The 19,221-nt window shown below is 39.7% G+C and overlaps 1 protein-coding gene across 1 annotated transcript in view; it reads right to left on the minus strand.

Moving 5' to 3' along the window:
• The window catches only part of LOC126094905 (centrosomal protein of 135 kDa), a 402,349-nt gene that overhangs the window by 323,070 nt on the left and 60,058 nt on the right, over positions 1 to 19,221 (minus strand). Inside the window, exons 4-5 of the mRNA XM_049909544.1 lie at positions 15,538 to 15,776; positions 6,556 to 6,733 (exon numbers count right to left, since the gene is read on the minus strand). Of these exons, the coding sequence (XP_049765501.1) occupies positions 6,556 to 6,733; positions 15,538 to 15,776 (417 nt within the window). The remainder of the gene's footprint in view (positions 1 to 6,555; positions 6,734 to 15,537; positions 15,777 to 19,221) is intronic.

Consider the following 19,221-nt stretch of genomic DNA (forward strand, 5'->3'; position numbering starts at 1 on the left):
TATATGGCCCCAAGAACTTTTCCTCCTTAGCCATCTCATGGGAGAAAAGCAAAATCCAGTGAACTGTAGAAACTTAGCTTCCAATCTGCACCCAGACTGATGAAGCAACCTTTCTATCTCTAAGGTGATGTTCTTTGTGGAGAATATTGAAATACTGAAAATACATTTGGAGAAATCCCTTCCCTCAGTAGATTATGAAATGATTCTGCCGTAATTCAAAAATTAATTCTACCCACTACAAAGTTTTACACTTCTTTACAAAATTTTGTGATGTACCCATTACCATAACACCCTGTAAGATCCTAAGCATGGCACAGGGTTTAATTTATCACCAGAATGTAATGCTGTGGAGAGATAAGGAATTATGTGAAAACCTGGGGAAGCATGGCATCCACTCCATACATCATGTACATCAAGGCCCACTGACAAGGCTGACATTGGAACATTGATATTTTCAAGAGGTGATTCACTTCCTGAGAAACTAAAAATCATGGTCTCCCATGGTGGTGAATGCCGTATTTCCCACTACTGCTGCACTGCTTTAAATGCCCCCCACTGTATGAACAAGGCAGTTTATGGGGAATGTGGTCAGCTGATCCATCCAAACTCACCATGTGATCAACCACATTTCTGCATAAACTGTGAAGACAACCATCTTCCCTGATTCCCAAAGTGTGCTGCCCTAATTAATCAATGTAAAATCCAGGAGCTGAAGGTCTCCGATCCCTCCCGTATTTTGAGGTTCAGAAAAAGTATGATCATTTATATCTCATCCCAATGGTGTCAACAATTCAACACTACTGTAGCCAGGTCATACCTGGTACTTACTCTAACATTCACTCACTGCTGACCTCTGGTAGGTAGTAAATTAGCCCATTAGCTAGACACGCCCTTACTTCCTGTAATCCTGCTTCACCATCTTTGGAGACCTCTATTCATCACATCCAGCTAGAGAAGTGCACCCCTCTGTCATCTACAACCGAAAACCTGCACAGAAGTAACCCGACACCAGCCAGTGGCTGAAGGAACAACTGACTGCAGGTAACGGAGCTTCATGCTTCTCTTCAATGGCTAACCCCCACATAGGCAGCTTTGAGTTCTCACTGGAGTCCCAACTCTCTAAAGTAGTCAAAGAGATAGAGAGAGAAGAAATTGCAGGAGGAGGCTACACCAGTTATCCTGGAGGTGCCAGATTTCCCCATGTCACCGAAATCTGAACCCGTGGGTGTCAATGTCATTCCATCCCGGCCAGTGAGAAAGGGTGATCCTGTTGCTTGATATGTACTCCTGGCATTTCTACACCTTACCAGGACATCTTCGCTTTGACAATACAATGAAAATACTATGAGTATTACTGTCACAACAACCAGAAATGCAACAACAAATATTCTCACCCTGTTTGGTCTGTGTTGCTCTCCAAAATATGCATCTCAATAGTGAACATTCTTCATATGTTTGAGGTTGCTAAGCATTCTGTTACAAACATACTGACCTCAAAAGAGCATCTGGAGGGATGTGTATGTTGATTACACAGATGTCAGTGGGTTATTCCCCTCCCTACCACACTGGAAGCAATAACAGTGCAAGTGTAAATGACCACAATGATCACAATGATCACAGTTTACATAGTTCATTTACCCTCAGACGGAACAGTTACATACCTTGAGATGACCATCTTAATTCCTCCTTCCCATTTCCCCTACTTCAACGCACACCAAACCTTGTGGAGCAGTACCACACCACCTGGTAGTAGGGGCCTTCTGATAGACAAACATTTTACTGATGTTGATCTGTTCATCTTCAATGACTGTGCCATAACCATTTTAGTGAGACACACTGCACGTTTTTTGCTACTGACATTACAATCTCTTCCCCAGTCTCCTGGCTTAGCTAGAATAGTTGTTGTATGATAATATTTGTTACAGTGATCACTTCCTGGTTATCCTGTCACTTCCTTGTCACTGCCTGATGGACCAATTGTCATGTTGGACTCTCTGCAGAGTCAACTAGCAATTTTATACCTCTGCCACTAACTTCGGTCCATCTCAGCTGATTGTATTGACGAGGTTGTCTAATTCACAGAGCTGAAACTGCTAAGCCCTTTCTGTTGGCCCTCTCCACTGGCAGTTGGTACTATGGCAGACCAAAGACATTGCAACAGCTATTTTGGGCTGTTAAAGAGACCTGGAATGTCTCCTGCTGGGGAACACCTGCTGCTTCTTCAAAGTGCGGGCCACCCCATAATCTACTGGGCCACCAAAGATCACAAATTGCTCCGCATCTCCTCCTCAATGGTGGCACTTCACTGATGCATTGTTTCTTGCTGACCACTTCACAGCACACTTTGGATTAGTGTTAGTGTATTATTCTTACCTGACTACCTTGTGAATGAATTAGTGAGAAGTTGCAGGCATGTCCCCGTCCTTTAAACCCTATAAGCCTGAACCATATAACGAACTTTTCCACGACTAGGAACTTCTTCAGTCTCTTGACTCATAACACAATGGCCCAAGGCCCTGATTCAGTTTATAATCAGATGATCCAACATCTGAATGTGAGTATCTATTCAGAGTCTACAACTGTATTTGGCTTGGTGATTTTCCTTCACAGTATAGAGATAGTGCCATTTTAATCCTTAATCATGGAAAAAACTCAGTGCCCATCTGCAGCTATTGATGGATTAACCTCAACTATGTGCTCTACAAAATGTGGAGACTGTGATGCCTTTATAACATTTCAGTTTTACCCTTAAGTGCTCTTATTATGCCACATAAGTGCTTTTAAGTATTAGTTTTTTCTGTATATAAACATCTTGTTCACTTGCTAAATACTGGAATTGTGTTACCTGTTCTATAGGTTTATTATTAAGGGTTCTTTTTGCTCATACTGGCTAAATACCTAAATAGGTCATAATTTTAGTTTCATTTACAGATACTATCAGACTGTAGCTTCTGCTTATTTAATTTAGTTTATGTAATGCCTTTTGTAATTCATCAACATAGTATTAGCATGTTTATTTCTTCCAATATTTGTGCCTGATCGTGTTCTACCTCTTTTACATTGTCTGATCACATCATCTATATAGAAATTGAATAATGTTGGTGAAAGGTGGAAAGTTACAACCCTGTTTTACTCCTTCATTTGTTTTTATTCGAGGTGTTGTCTCTTTACCGAGATTAAATTCTTGTCTCCCTTGTATTATCCGTTTCAGTGTAAAAACATTGTTCCCTTTCAGGAACCTGCTAATTCCACTGTTACAATTACACCCAAGCTATTTCAAAGGCTTTCATTTACAAACATAATTTTGCCACTGTTCAGAATACTTATTCCCCTGCAGCGAAGTGACAGTTGCTATCTTCCATTCCTCCAGTAACCTGTATTTTACCCACACCATGTTAAAAAGCTGTGGCATTCTTAATTATAAGAAAATTCCTCTATGTTTAATCAGTTCAGAATTTATTTCACTGAATCCTGGTGATTTTCGCATTTTAGAACAGTGTTCAGTTCCAACAAATGTATAAAAGCTATTCCTTGCAGTTTTGTTTATCATCTGCTACTTTGATTTGGGGATTGTACCACAGTCCTATATAATGTGCAATCCAATCAGACATCTCTATTAAATTTAGGTTTATGGTATCTTTCTCTTTTTTTGCTTAGGTATTTCGTTAGCTTGTATGCTATTTCTTGTCTCACATGACTATAATGTTAATCTCTGCTTACAAACATGTCCCACAATATCCTTTGTGCTGAGCTTATCATCACTTTTGCTTGATTTCTTTTCCAATGGGATTGCTCTTAAACTTCTAATGGTTTCTTCTGTAAGCATTCATTACATGCTTTCTGGTTATTGCTTCTGGTTTTTTGTATGTCTTTGTTACAAATTTTTAAACCTCTTTTCTGATTTGTTCGACGTTTTTCATCTAGCACTACACTTGCTATCTGCTTTTACAGCATTTTAATATCATACTATTCCCAGTAGGTATTTAACTTACTAGCTGTGATATAAATTACTGAAGATCTCTTCTTATTACATATACAACTTTTAAAATTTTTGTTTAAATTGTTTTAGTTTTAATTTTTATTTTTATTGCTTACTAGCTCAGTCTGGTTAAATGGAAAAGAAAGAAAGAAAAGAAAAAGCACATGTTTCTAATGTGTATGGAAATTGGATATATGTCCCAATCTCCCCCCCCCCCCCCCCCTGTCCCCCAGGTTCTGTCCATCACCAACTTGCCCCTCCTCTCTCTGTCCTTCTCCTATCTGCCCCTTTTAATGTCCATTTCTTCCCACCCGTCTCACCACATCCTCTTCCCCCCTCTCTCTGACTTTCAGCCTTGTAGATTGTTACAGCAAATTCAGAATCTGTAGTAGTATTCTAATCATAAGGCAATAAGCCATAAATACAAGTTTCCTGTTTGCTAAAAACATTTCAGTATTTTTTATCTTTGTTCATTAGAGTACTGTTAAGAATTTGAAGTAAATTTGTCATGAACTTTCCAAGACTTTTGGTAATAATAGTTCCTCTTTATATATTAAATATTTACTTATATATTATACATATTTAAAAGATAGCATATAAAACCACATGTGTTCTCAAACAATGTTGTCTCAAAATTCTGAAGCAATCAGTGAAGAATGTTCAGAAATTTAGGATACTGAACAAATAAACATTTGCATTTTACATTTCCCTGACAGTTATTACATATAGTTTTATACATTGTATATGGCACTCTAGTAGGTATAGAAAAACACATGTGTATTCAAATGCAAAGTTGTGTCATGTTTTCAAAGCTGTCAGCGAAGAACATTCGGAGATTTAAGATTTTGAACAAATGAACACTTACATTTTTATTTATATAGTCTGTTTGCTTTTTCCATCTTGACCATAGCCAGAATTTTTATTTTACAATCTAGTGGTCTGTATTCGTATTTCTAGCCCTACATACTTGAGCGTCTATTATACTTTGAGCTAACTTTTGGTTAATTATCACCTAATCTATTACTGCATGGTAGCCTCGTCCAGACCACGTAAATTTGTGGATTTAAATTTATGTTAGATGTTATCAAATTTCTCTTTTTCAGAAAGCTTTTATTGCTATAGCAAATCTTCACATTGTATCCTCTCTACTTTCACCATCATCAGTTATTTTGCTGCTCAAATAGCAAAATGTATCTGTTACTTTTAGTCTCTCATTTTCTAGTGTAATTCCCTCAGCATTACCCGATTTAATTCAACTACATTCCATTAACCTTGTTTTACTTTTGTTGATGTTCATCTAGCAACTACATCTTGATAATTCCATACTAACATCCTCACAGCCCAAAAGGAATTGACAGTGAGAAACTATCAGGAACTAAATTTGGAATCTACTTCTTCAACTATCATGTAGACAGTGACAAGCGCATCTAATAAATTTCCTAATTATATTTTAGCCCTTTATGCTAGTAACAAAAAGTCAGAATAAGACCTCTGGAATTTTTGTGCTCTTTCAGCTCAACACGTAATTGCACTAAATATCTGAAGTCTGGGCAGTGTGAGCAGTGCTTAGAAGCACGAGACATTCACATTCACTCAAGAAACAAATCGGCTTTTCCTGCTGTTTTAGTAGAGAGAGACTTGGCAGCACCGTGGGAAATGTTTAGCAGTTCCATTATCTTTTTCTGATTTCTTGGCATGTTGCTGAATTATCCTACTAAATTTACTTGATATTTGCATGACCATTCAACTAAATATGCCAAATAATTCACACATATGATATGGCACTGAGTTTGTAAACTGAATTTCTCAACATCTGGAAGGTTTTTTCACCCAGAAGTTACAACTGTGTTATCTTTTATGCTATGGGTTGTCTGCCTTAATCATCATTTGAGTGATGAAAGAGCACTTTACAGCTGTAACATCAGACTCTATATTGGCACAGTGCTTGTCTTTTAATGCCAAGTCTACTGTTAACAGTCACCTCAAAACTTGCTAGGGAAAGATAACATAGAGTTTTTATTTTTATTTTTTTAAATTTTTATTCAATTGTGCTGCAAATGACCAGGATGAAATTCAGGCACAAAATCATAAGGAAACATCCAGATTCCTACAGCTGCTGTTGACATGACTGAATGTGAGTTTTTGGTTACCAACTTCCTGTTTGACTATGATGAAATTCATTCATTATTAGTATATTATTATAATCATTATTTCTTGCAGATGACAGAGTCATCTCACATAATGGTGTAACAGCAGAAGATGCTCCCACTGAATTTGTAGGTTGCAATCAGTTTTATTGTATCTGTCCAGAAGCAACCTTCTCTGGCAGTTCACCATCACCTCTGTTGTTACAAGATTATCATAGTCAAGAAATATCATACAAGATTTCATTGTCATGTGATATTACCATTGAGTCTCTAATATTGTCTTCAGTCTTTCACTACAGAAGGCAGCACAAAGTGTGTGTTATGGAGAGAGGGAGGGGGGAGGGGAGTCAAATTTGGAAATGTGACAACACAATATTATTGTGCATTTTCAAGAAATGAAACCATGATAACATATACCTAACAACATACCTTTAAGTCGTTCCTCCAGTTCTTTATTAGCTGTCTCCAGATCCTGGAGCTCAATGGATAATTTTGAAATCCGCAGTTCAGCTTCACGAGAAGCACCATCATTTCTTAAAGCTTTCAGTGAGCGACCACCATCCAACATCTGTGAGAGTCGTTCAATTTCCTTTCCTCGGTTGGCTAACTGTATCACAATAATGTATCTGTTAGGAACAAAATTGTCTCACATTTTTAAGGTAATATACGCCATGAAATTACAGCAGGGCACAAGAGTGGTGGAAAGGGATAAAATGAAAGGACACTCTGTACAAAATAAAGTATATTAGGTTTCCACAGGATGCTAGAAACAGAAATAACAATCCTGTTTGTGTGACCTGCCAAGTGAAAGCTGTTTCATGCTAATGCACCAAGCCACACTTGGTTTGTGATTAATGACTACCTGGCTTGGAATGGCACTGAATGCTCCCCCCCACCCCCCCCACCCCCCCCACCCCCCCCACCCCCCCCACCCCCTACAGTCCCAATATGGCCCCAGTGGATTTCTTCCTGATCCCTCAGGTGTAGACATCCCTCAAACGACAATGCTAAAAGACTGTAGCAGAGGTTAGAGTAACTCTGATTCACTGCTTGAAAATTTTTCAAGAATGGGACTTCCACCGACTTCCAAGCATGAAAAACTCATTAGCAAAAGTGTGTTAGTGCCCGAGGGTCTCAGTTTAATTGTCTGTAGCAATACATTTAACACATTTTCTTGACTTTGGACTCATTACTTTTTATACAATGCCTGTACTATTGGTATTCCTTTTCTAAGGTGCGAGTTTTTTGCTATGCACAAACCATATGTGCACACTGCGAAGACTCACAGCAAGCTGATGGGATTACTTGACATCACAAACCATATGTGCACACTGCGAAGACTCACAGCAAGCTGATGGGATTACATGAATCAATAGAATCTACATGATATCCAGTATTATTAATTTATTTGTCATCACTGCTAATACAAAATATCAGACAACACTGTTTAGTGCATTTATGTTTATGAGAGCAGAAGTGATACACTGAGTGATTAGAAGGAAGGACAGCGTTGGCCGTAATATTGATGGTTTATTGATAGCAAAATCGATTTTCAATCGCATAGTGATCACCTTCAGTGCTGTGGTGTACAAATTGAACTCATAGGCAATGGGATCAAGTTACTATCAGTAACCAAAGCTAAGAAATGATCACAATAACTCACTAACGGAGTTATTATGATCACTTCTTAGCTTTGGTTACTGATAATAACTTGACACCAGTGCCTATGAGTTTAATTTGTACACCACAGCACTGAAGATGATCACTATGTGATTGAAAATCGATTTTGCTATCAATAAACCATCAATATTACGGCCAACGCTGACCTTCCTTCAAATTTCACCTATATGGTCATTGTGCAGACAGCACTCCAGGGAGTCGCCAATCACTGAGTGAGTGTTGTGTGTAACCAATGCTGGAATCATCTCATACTTTGACATGTTAGACCCATTAAACGCAGTGCTATCTGATGTCGAAAGTTAACAGCGATCAGAAAGTAATCGATACCGATCACTGGCATTCAAAGATTAAAGAAGATTTCGAGTACTTTCTGTAGTCAAATAACGAGGCATGATGAGACTTACCCCAGAGACTGTCCTGGCTCTCATAAGCCTGCACAAATGGCTATACAAACCATAAAAGACAATTGATTATTCTCTTGAAAAAGCCATCTAGAAGATCATTATAAATAATTTGCAACAACTTTTAGATTTTTTTGAAACCTAGAAAAATTAAACAGTTCATTTAAAACTGGCAACGTCACACATACTGTGAACTACCAGAAGCAATAAAAAAACAAGTATGTTAATGTTTCAGTAAACACATCTTACCTAACAATCAACTGTCATAATAAATGTCCTAGCTCCCTTCTTTTCCACATTTTTAAAGGTTTTTTAGTTATTATTTTGACTCTCTGGAACTATTGTTTTCAATGGGTTGGGTGAAATGATGACTGTTGTGTATTATTGTTTTCAAACAAATTTTACTGTCACATAAGTTTGTTAAAATTGTTTGTTGAGATCGGCCTATTGAACATTCCCATATGCACTTATTTCCATGTTTCATCCCAGCTGCTAGAAGCACTACAGCTACGGCCTGGTCGGTAGGAATTTGAAACTGAAATTACTGTTTCTATAGTGCAACTGTAATGACCGATATCAGTGTAACAAGCATTACCTGCTACTAGGTCATGACTGGCAGTGGTTTCTTTTATCTATAAGTAGTTCCCCCATTCCTTTCCTCCCACATTTTTAAGATTTGTATTTATTGAGCTATTTTTATATTTACGGTTACGTGAAATTCAGAATTCTAATAACAATCCCACAAAGCAGTCAGATGCAATTCTCAAAAATTCTTGAAAAAAAATCAACTTTGAAAGTTTCCACATATCTTGAGTACCATAAGGGATGTTGATTTTTCACTCTACAGATTAACGATGAGGTCTGGTGGGCTGACCAACATGGAAGTGGTTTTTAGGCATTTTTTCCAGATCCTGCCTCCATTACATGACAAGCTAACATTTAGAAAACATTCACACACTTTCACACAGGATAAAACTGAATGCAGACAGCTGGAATACACAAATTTCATCCTGTGGTGGGCAGGGGCACAATGGGTAATGCCAGGAAGGGCATCCGGCCATCCTCTACTGCTAACAGTGCCAAATCCAATAATTAACCCAAGAAAATATAGGATAAAAGCCAGAAAAAAGGACTGTTATCTACATTAGCAGATAAGTTGTTTTTTTATAATGCACTGTACAAAATATTTACCTTTGATTTTTATTTATCTACATTTATATTATATTCAACAAATCCCCATCACAAGAGAAAACCTTCAGAAAGGTATCAAGGTACACATTAATGAAAAGGTGTAGCTTGCAGGAAATCTGTAAGCTGCAAGGAGTTTTAGTAAACTTATATGCCCATCTTGTACTTCGAAGGCCAGTAAATGAAAACAATACAACTAGCAAGAAAGCAACAACTCTGATAAAAGCTGCCATGTTCCCAGTTATACTAATTTGCTGCTGTTTACAAACTACTGCTTGCTTAAAATTTACACGAGTAAACTCTTAATTGCAAAAGTGTACTAGTTACCTACATCCTTTGAGACTAGAGAGCAAATTACAATGAACATCAATACTTATTTTACTAACAGCAGTATTCAATCTTGAACTATAAATAATCTCTTAATCTGTTAGAGTACATAACAAGATACTTTTTTTCTTTGTGTCTTTTTGAGTCTCTTGTCTTGTCGCCACTAAAAATCAGAGTTGACTTAAACCTGTTTTCTTATTACTCACCAAATAAGGACAGCCATTGTACTGGGATGTGCTCACAAGAATACTTAGATTTAGAGAAAGCCTCTAAGAGATGAAGGGTTCTCTGCAGAATACAATATTCTTATTTCTCAGTTTTCCACAATAAATTTGTTATATTTAGCTGCTTCACCCCAGAAGATAAATTCATATCACACAGAATGAAAGTATACACAATTACCTTACACTGACTCCACTATAAATACAAATTCATTTACTGCATGACCACTAAAGTCTATTTCTTACAACTGTAGATTTTTATTCAAATTTCTGCAGATTAAGACATACACCACTTGCTGCAAAACAGCAATAGACATATGGGGTTATCATATAGGCAGTATCTGAAATATTTTAGTTTGGGGACCTTGCTTATAATGTTTGTGTCGTCTAGAAATTACTGAAGTTTTTAGACACCTCTGTATTGTGAGTAATATATCAAGTCTAAGAACAGGAACAGGAAGAAATACAGTACCAAACTCACAGTGCATGAGATTCTCCATTCCCCCATACTAAGTTTAGTATAAATCCTGTGATGGAATTTGTTAATCTGACTTCTGGTTTCTCATTTCCAAACCACAATTGTTGAAAGACAATTCTTCTCCCTCTTACAGTCTAGGTGGTCTCCTCCAACACTGGGTTTTTTATCATCCAGCTGGACCAGAAGAGTATTTGTTAGTTACTGAACCACTAAGAACAGCTCGTTTTGTGCAGTATTGATAATACCTATGTCTACTATGTAGCTTTTGACTGGTGCCTTACCATATAGCCACACACCACACAACACATTGCTGCAGGTTGCACTCTGTCAAAACACCTGCAACTTGACACAGTTCCCATCTTGCCTATGACAGCCACTGCAGTATTGGGGGCACCATCAATTTCCTGGTGCTCCTCCACCGGGTGGCCTTTTTACCATGCCACCCCACAGCTCATCAGTCAGTGCGAGTTCTGGGTTTGCCATCCATGTCTTGCTTCAGATGAGCAGTGACTATATTCCTCAGAATGCAGTGCACGGCATTAGAATCTAGGGAACTGCCTGACCAGCCTAGACTGCCCATGCCAATGGGCAGCGGATCAAGATAATATTTATATTGGCTTCACTAGGAAGTTGTTTCCGTTGCTCACGTTATCATTTACCTCCTGAGTTGAAATAACGTTCTATCGTTCTTCACTACCTGGGCAGTTTTCTCTTCTTGTGGGTGATCCACATACAACAGACACTAAAGACTGCACATAAAACACCACACACAATTCAGCAGAAGACACAACTCATAGAAAGGCTGCCAGCAGGCTCCACCACACGTCATGCTAGCTACAGGACTTGTCTTATTCCTATGGGTGGCACTACAGATGCCATCAGAGTACACCAGCTTCAGTTCCCCTTGCTTTGTGCCAATGTACTTGTCTGCACATCATTTTAAGATACCACTCACTAAGTTCCACATTCAGATCTCTGAAGACCCTCAGCGAGATTATACTGCAGTGTTTCACTGCCCACCCAACCTCCATAACATCCTAGTCCATCCCTATGATACTCCCAATTCCAACCCTTTGCCACAAGGATCATATCCCTGTGGAAAACTCAGGTGCAAAATCTGCTCAATCCACCCAGCCAGCAGTTCCTATTCCAGTCCTGTCAAAGGTTTATCCTACCCCATCGGGCCGGGCCACCTGTGAAAGCAGCCACGTCATTTACCAGCTCTGCTGCAGTCATTGCAAGGCTTTTTATATTGGTTTGACTACCAACAAACTTTCCACCAGGATGAACAGCCACTGCCAAACTGTGGCCAAGAGCAACATAGACCACCCTGTAACACAACATGCAACTGAACATAACACTCTTGACTTCAATGGCTGCTTCACTACCTGAGCCACTGGATCCTTCCCTCCACCAACAGCTTTTCTAAAGTGCGCAGATGGAAGTTATCCGTACAACACATACTCCATTCCCGTAATTACCCTGGCCTCAACCTACGGTAACATATTGTCCCCACACTCTCCATCCAACAGTTTCCACCTCCTATTTCCAATCGTCTCCTCGCCATTCTCGTCTCCCACCCTGTTTAATTGTAGCCCGCATTCATAATTAAAACCTAACTTCCTGTACTTTCTACACTCATTCTCATAAATTAAGGATAATGCTGATACATGGTGAAACAATGGGTGGTTTGCAGGTTTAAATCACCTCAGGGTATGACCATGCGGTGCATTTGCTGGTCGTCGCACGGTGGCGTTGGCAGCAGTCCACATATGCAGAGGTGTGTTGGTGCATGTCAAGAATACAGTGCAGCAAGTAAGTATGCAGACATTTACAGACGTGCTAATGGTGACTGTGTGTTGAAAATGGCTCAAAGAACACATACTGATGATGTTATGAGGGATAGAAACTAGGGCGGCTGGAGGCTGGTCAAACGCAGCAGGTTGTAGCACGGGCCCTCCATGTGCCACAAAGTGTGATCTCAAGATTATGGCAACGATTCCAGCAGACATGAAACGTGTCGAGGCACTGCAGTACAGGACGTCCACAGTGTACAACACCACCAGAAGACCGATATTTCACCACTAGTGCCCACAGACGGCCGCGGAGTACTGCAGATAGCCTTGCTCGGGACCTTACAGCAGCCAATGGAACAGTTGTCTCCAGACACACAGTCTACTGATGACTGAACAGACATGCTTTATTCGCCCTGAGACCTGAAAGGTGCATTCCACGGACCCCTGGTCACAGAAGAGCCCGTAAAGCCTGGTGTTAAGAACACAGTACATGGTCACTGGAACAGTGGTCCCAGTTAATGTTCATGGACGAGTCCAGGTATAGTCTGAACATTGATTCCCGCCGAGTTTTCATCTGGCGTCAACCAGGAACCAGATACCAACTCCTTAATGTCTAATGTCCTTGAAAGGGACCTGTATGGAGGTCATGGTTTGATGGTGTTGGGTGGGATTATGATTGTGCATGTACACCCCTGAATGTCTTTGACAGAGGAACTGTAACAGGTCACCTGTATCGGGACGTCGTTTTGCATCAGTATGTCCGCCTTTTCAGAGATGCAGTGGGCCCCACCATCCTCCTGATGGATGATAATGGATGGCCCCACCGAGCTGCCATCATGGAGGAGTACCTCGAAACAGAAGGTATCAGGCAAATGAAGTGGCCTGCCTGTTCTCCAGATCTAAACCTCATCGAGCATGCCTGGGATGATCTCGGTCAACGTATTGCTGTACGTCTTCAAACCCCTAGGCTACTTCAGGAGCTCCGACAGGCACTGGTGCAAGACTGGGAGGTTATACCCCAGCAGCTGCTCAACCACCTGATCCAGAGTATGCCAACCTACTGTGTGGCCTGTGTACGTGTGAATGATGATCATATCCCATATTGATTTTGGGATACATGTGCAGGAAACAGTGGTGTTTTGTAGCACATGTGTTTCGGGATGGTTTACTCAACTTATCACCAATACCGTGGACTTGCAGATCTGTATTGTGTGTGTTCCCTATGTGAATATGCTATTAGTGGCAGTTTTGTGTAGTGCCACGTTGTGTAGCACCACATTCTGCAATTACCCTTAATTTATGAGCACGAGTGTATTTATCATTATATTTACGAATGAATATAAACGGTGTAGGAGGTTTTTTATCTGCAATATCTTAATTTTAATTTCTAAATTTTGTATAATGTGTTTATCATAATATATCAAACAATGCAAACTCCAGGTAGGAGTATTAGGAATGTAGGAAAAAACAGATTACTACTTACTGTAAAGAAGAGACATTACATTGCAGACAGGCACAATTAAAAGACACTGTTACAATATCTCATGCACACACGACCACAAACTCCAGCATCTCCGACCAGAACACATTCCAGCCGGAGCTGCCAGAATTGGTGGTCATGTATGCATGAGGCGTGCGCACTTATACATATGAATGGTGTGTGTTTTGATTTTGCTGATGACGGCTGTGGCCAAAATCTTTGTATGTCTTAACTGCGCCTATCTGCAACTTAACATGTCATCTTTATGATAAGTAACAATCTATCTTTACCTATATCGTTATCATAACATACCAACGGAAAATCCAGTATGGAATAATGACAATATTATGAAAAGGGTATTCGGCTGCTCACCATATAGCAGAGATGCTGAGTCGCAAATAGGCACCACAAAAAAAACTGTTAAACAATAATCTTTCAGCCAAAAGGCCTCCATCCAAATTAGACAATATGCGCACACGCACACGTGTGCATGACCACTGTGACCACTGTCTCTGGCTTGGCAGGCAGAATGCCCGGTTAGATGTAAGAGGGGCCCTAATGGACTTAATCTTATCATTTTAAATAATTCAGTAAATAAGTAATTAGGTGGCCACCCACATTTCATCGCCAGTCACAACAGAATCAAGGAATTGCTCACTTTCCAGTTAAAAGCACTCAGGAAATTCAGTGAAAATGTAATTCTCTTGATTGTGTTGATCTGCAAGTTCTTTTAGCACCAACCTGGCACACAAGTTTCGAAAACCAAGTGTTGCAGTAAAGATTTCATGCGGAAGGGATCCGGAGAGTTCTAGAAACACTGCATTCATCTTATCCAAAGTCAATCAACCACTGCCAAGAATTATTTCTTCAATCTTTTTCATCATCTCAGCAGCCACGATTGAGGGCAGCCCAATCCTCTGTTAACTATAAATATTCATCTGTCAGCTTTGAACTCACAACACCCCTTTTATACATGGTATGATGTATCACAGCATCCCGCAAACAGTTTTGACTTCATTAAAACAATCAGGAATGGTGTATTTCCCTTTGCAAGAATAAAACACATTATGCTCCTCACCTCGCAACTGGCAGGATTCAGACTAGAGATACTCATTTCAATGGCACTACAGTAGTTTCCAGCCTACGTAGACAAACTACTGCATTCTACTGCCAAAATCTTGTTCTTGAATACAGTGCTGTTAACTATGTAAAAAAAAAAAATCCCTTTGAAACTTCCTGGCAGATTAAAACTGTGTGCCCGACCGAGACTCGAACTCGGGACCTTTGCCTTTCGCGGGCAAGTGCTCTACCATCTGAGCTACCGAAGCATGACTCACGCCCGGTCTCACAGCTTTACAAATCACCCAATTGCACTTTATTGGCATGTGCACAACACTTCAACCATATAATACATTGTGATTAAGCAATTATACCTGGAGTGTTTCCTTTACTGGCCCATGATTATTATTTTCAATATAAATTCAAAATGTAAAATGGTCACTATGAATGGTATAAAATAAGTACAACAATTCTATTCCAATTATGAATGTAACTAATTATTCATAAAAATTTACAAAGATTGGAAGTATCACAATCAATAATTTGATAATCATACAAAAATTTATCTTTATACCTAAGTGCACAAATTTCTCAAAGCAGGCTTTTTGCTACCTTACAATGCAAACACAAGTTGTCTTGTCAATGAGGGATTATGGGACAAAGATTTCAGTTAATCATCTACCAAAGAAGGAAAACAGAAACTGTGATACCTAAGTATTTGCTAGATTTTGTAGTGTTCCTACAGGTAAAATATTAAACCACATAAAATAACTCAAATTACCTGTTCCTTAAGCATACCAATAGTCTCCGATTTTCGGCGGCTATCATTTCTCAAGTCCTTTACCTCATCAGAGAGACTAACTATTTGATTAAGAGCCATCCTGTGTGTATCAATAACCTTGGGATCTTTTGCCTGGGAAACTGCAGCACTGAACTGCTCTCTCCAAGTTTTCCTGGGCTTCAAAGGTGCATCAATTTCTAGTATTTGGCGATGAGAAAGTGGTAGTTTTCTCTTACCACCTGCAAGAGAAAATATTTATGCAGATTTTCAAAGAGACAGAGAGAGAGAACGTGTGTGTGTGTGTGTGTGTGTGTGTGTGTGTGTGTGTGTGTGTGGGAAGGGGGGTGGGGAACATGCACCTGTACAGGTCTTGCTTCCCACATAGTACTAAATAGGATAACCATAACCATATCACAAATCCGGAAACATGTTAAAGTGGTTTGAGGAGAGTCATAATGAACTCACATTTATGTTTTTAGCACTAGATTCACCTGAACTGAATGTTACTGAACACATCTGGTATGCTATCAAGCACCAGCTTTGCACAACTTTGCTTGTAATTTATGGGAATTGAGTGACCTGTGATTAGACACTTGGTGCTGCATACCTCTGAAAAGCTACCACAGACCTGTTGAATCTATGGCACACAGAATCACTGCTGTAGTGTTTATTTTATTTACTTCCTTCTTTTGCACCGAGTCACCAAAATGATGACTTTAGCAAATCTCTCAGATATGGATCTTAATTTTACAAGTAGTAATGGAAACAATCAATAATACGAGGGTGGTTTGAAAAGTTCTCAGAATCGCCACGAGGGGTCAGCGCTAGCGCAATGAGTTGTTCATGTGACGTTCATTGGACTGATGCCTGCAAACACGTGCCATCTCAGTGCTCTTGAAAAAGAGCTGTGGTGGCGACATGGCTCTGTTGTTGTTCCCGTGTAGTGATTTGCAAAGATGGGGGAGGGGGGAGGAAAGAATAGAAAGGGGGGGGGGGGGGGGGGGTCGAGATTCGAGCAATGATTAAGTACTTCGTAAAGAAAGGTATGAAAGAAAAGGATATTCATACCAATTTCCAAAATACACTGGGGGACTCTGCCCCTTCATATTCAACTACTGCCAAGTGGACAAATAAATTTAAATTTGGTCGGCAGAGCTTAGATGATGATCCACGCAGTGCTCGGCCAAAATGTGTCACTGCTCCAGAAATCATTGCAAAAGCGCACAAAATGGTCACGGAGGATCGCCAACTGAAAATGCGTGAAATTGCCCATGCTTGCCAGATGTCATCTAAAAGGGTGTATCACATTTTAACTGAAGAATCAGGGAAATGAAAAAATTATCTGCAAGATGGAAGCTGCGTCTCTTGACGCTGGATCAATGGGTGCCCGCACACATGTGCCGCTGCCATGGCAAAATTATGCAAACTACAGTATGAGTTGTTGCCACATCTGCCTTATTCACCTGATATGGCCCCGTGAGACTTCCACCTCTTCCCAAAACAAATTTTTTCTTGGTGAACGAAGATTCACCTCAAAAGAAGAACTGGTAGCCAGAGTTGACAACTATTTTGCAGGCCTGGAGGAAACTCATTTTCGAGGTGGGATCAAGGCACCGGAACATCGTTGGACCAAGTGCATTAATCTACAAGGAGACTACACTGCAAGATAAAAAAAGTACCTTTTTTCTATTCCATTCCAAGAACTTTTCAAACCACCCTCGTACTTACCAAAACTGACTACAATCTTTACATGCATTAGTATGAGGACCATTAGTTCATCTCATACTACAAATTCAAATTTTTATGAACCAAGACATTGTTTAGTTATTAAAAAAAAAACACTTGAAACATCAAATTTCTAGCTTGTATATACTTCATGTTACAATACATCAATGGGTTCTTACTATTTTTCACTTCTACATTCACAGTGAATACCGGCATTTTTTCAATTAAAATATTTTTTGCTTTGATTTTAATAGGCTGCGGATACAAGTTTACAGGAATTTTGGCCACTTATTACACCCAAGGCCAGCAAAATTTTGCAAAACCAATAATGTGAAAGATAACATGAAATTGGTAGTTTTAGCAAAATAATAAAAAATGAGTGATCTTTTATGAAATGTCATAAAATATGGTATTTTCCCACATCAAAATATTATAAATCTGAGGATAGCAATTTACTAATATTCACAGTTGACACTTATTAAATGTTGAAACAGGATTTTTCATTACCACCCTCCAGGCTGAGGTTCATGTAAAATCTTAAAAGCATAGTTCATTTCCCTCATAACGAACTATGATATGACATCAAATGAAAATATTGTACTTCTGTCATACATCATTCCAGCAACAGTTTCAAACACTGACGATACATTTCCTGAGTTTGGACAACAAATCATACAAAAAAATTACACATCTTTAATGTGGTGCATCAGTTAAACTGGATATTTTCATAGCATAGTAGCACAAATAAAAAAAACTGCCAAATACAGCACTAGCTTTGCAAGAATGTAAATCAACATTGTGTCTGCTCAGTTTGCTTCTAACAACCAATTGCGGTGCAGAGTATGTGATGTCGTGCAAACATCACAGTCGTCACATACGACAGATCTGCATCTACATTCATACTCTGAAAAACAACTGCAAAGTGCCTGCCAGAGGATACTTCCTGTAGTACCAGTTATTAGGGCTTGTTACAATTCCAGCCATGTGTGGTTGGTTGGATGGTTGGATGTTAAGGGACTGAACAGCGTGGGCTATAGCCTTCAGTCAAGAGGCAGTTGTTCTTGAGTCAGTGACATCTGCCAGAAAGTTGATCGGTTTCTGGAAGTTTATGGGAGTGGTAAAATCAAGCCATTGAAAGTAATACTGCTGCAAATACTGAGAATTTAAGGAGAAGTAAAAATGCGTGTGTCAGGCCAGTAAACCAGTGATAAAAGACAAGGGGTCTCCTTGGCTCATCTGTGGTGAGAGGCTCCCTGACCAACCCAATAAAGGGTGAAGGCAGTCAAACACTAAAGAACACATTCTAGCCAAACCACTCACAATAGAGGGAAGGCTAAACATGTAATAGACATCAGCTGGACTGATAACAATAAAACAAGGTAAGAGAAATAATTAGACCAGCAGGTGTGGGGACCAGGCAAGTGTCCCCAGAGGCTCTGCACGAGACTGGGACCATCCCCCCCTTTGCTGTCCCACCTCCGATCCATTATAACCTAAGTGTTAAAGAGTGAGACAGCACCCACTATTCATCAGTGTTCTACCCTTAAAACAGAAAATAAAATTTAGCAAAATATTGGCTAAACACATCTAAAGGTATAAAGAAGTAAAAGAGAGGTGACCAGGGCAACTGGCAAAGGAGGTAACGCTGAGAACACTCCAGACCCATTATGTGGCAGGAGACACCTCACCTCCAACCACCCCACCCTGTCCCAAAAGTAATTAGAAACATTATATTTGGGACTAAAGCCATTTTCATGAGGAAAACAGAGAACCATTTATACCACCTGTGAGTTATCTGTCAATACAGGGGAAGGAGGTGGGGGGGGGGGGGGGGGGCAAGAAATCCTGAAAACCATGCTTAGGAATGGAGAGCTAGGAAAAGGGGGCATTCCACTACGATATGAATTGCTTACTGTCTGTTAGGCTCCGCAACCTCAATGTGGATGTGGCTCATTACAT

Source organism: Schistocerca cancellata, chromosome 8 (assembly GCF_023864275.1).
Source record: "Schistocerca cancellata isolate TAMUIC-IGC-003103 chromosome 8, iqSchCanc2.1, whole genome shotgun sequence".
Taxonomy (NCBI): Eukaryota; Metazoa; Arthropoda; class Insecta; order Orthoptera; family Acrididae; genus Schistocerca; species Schistocerca cancellata.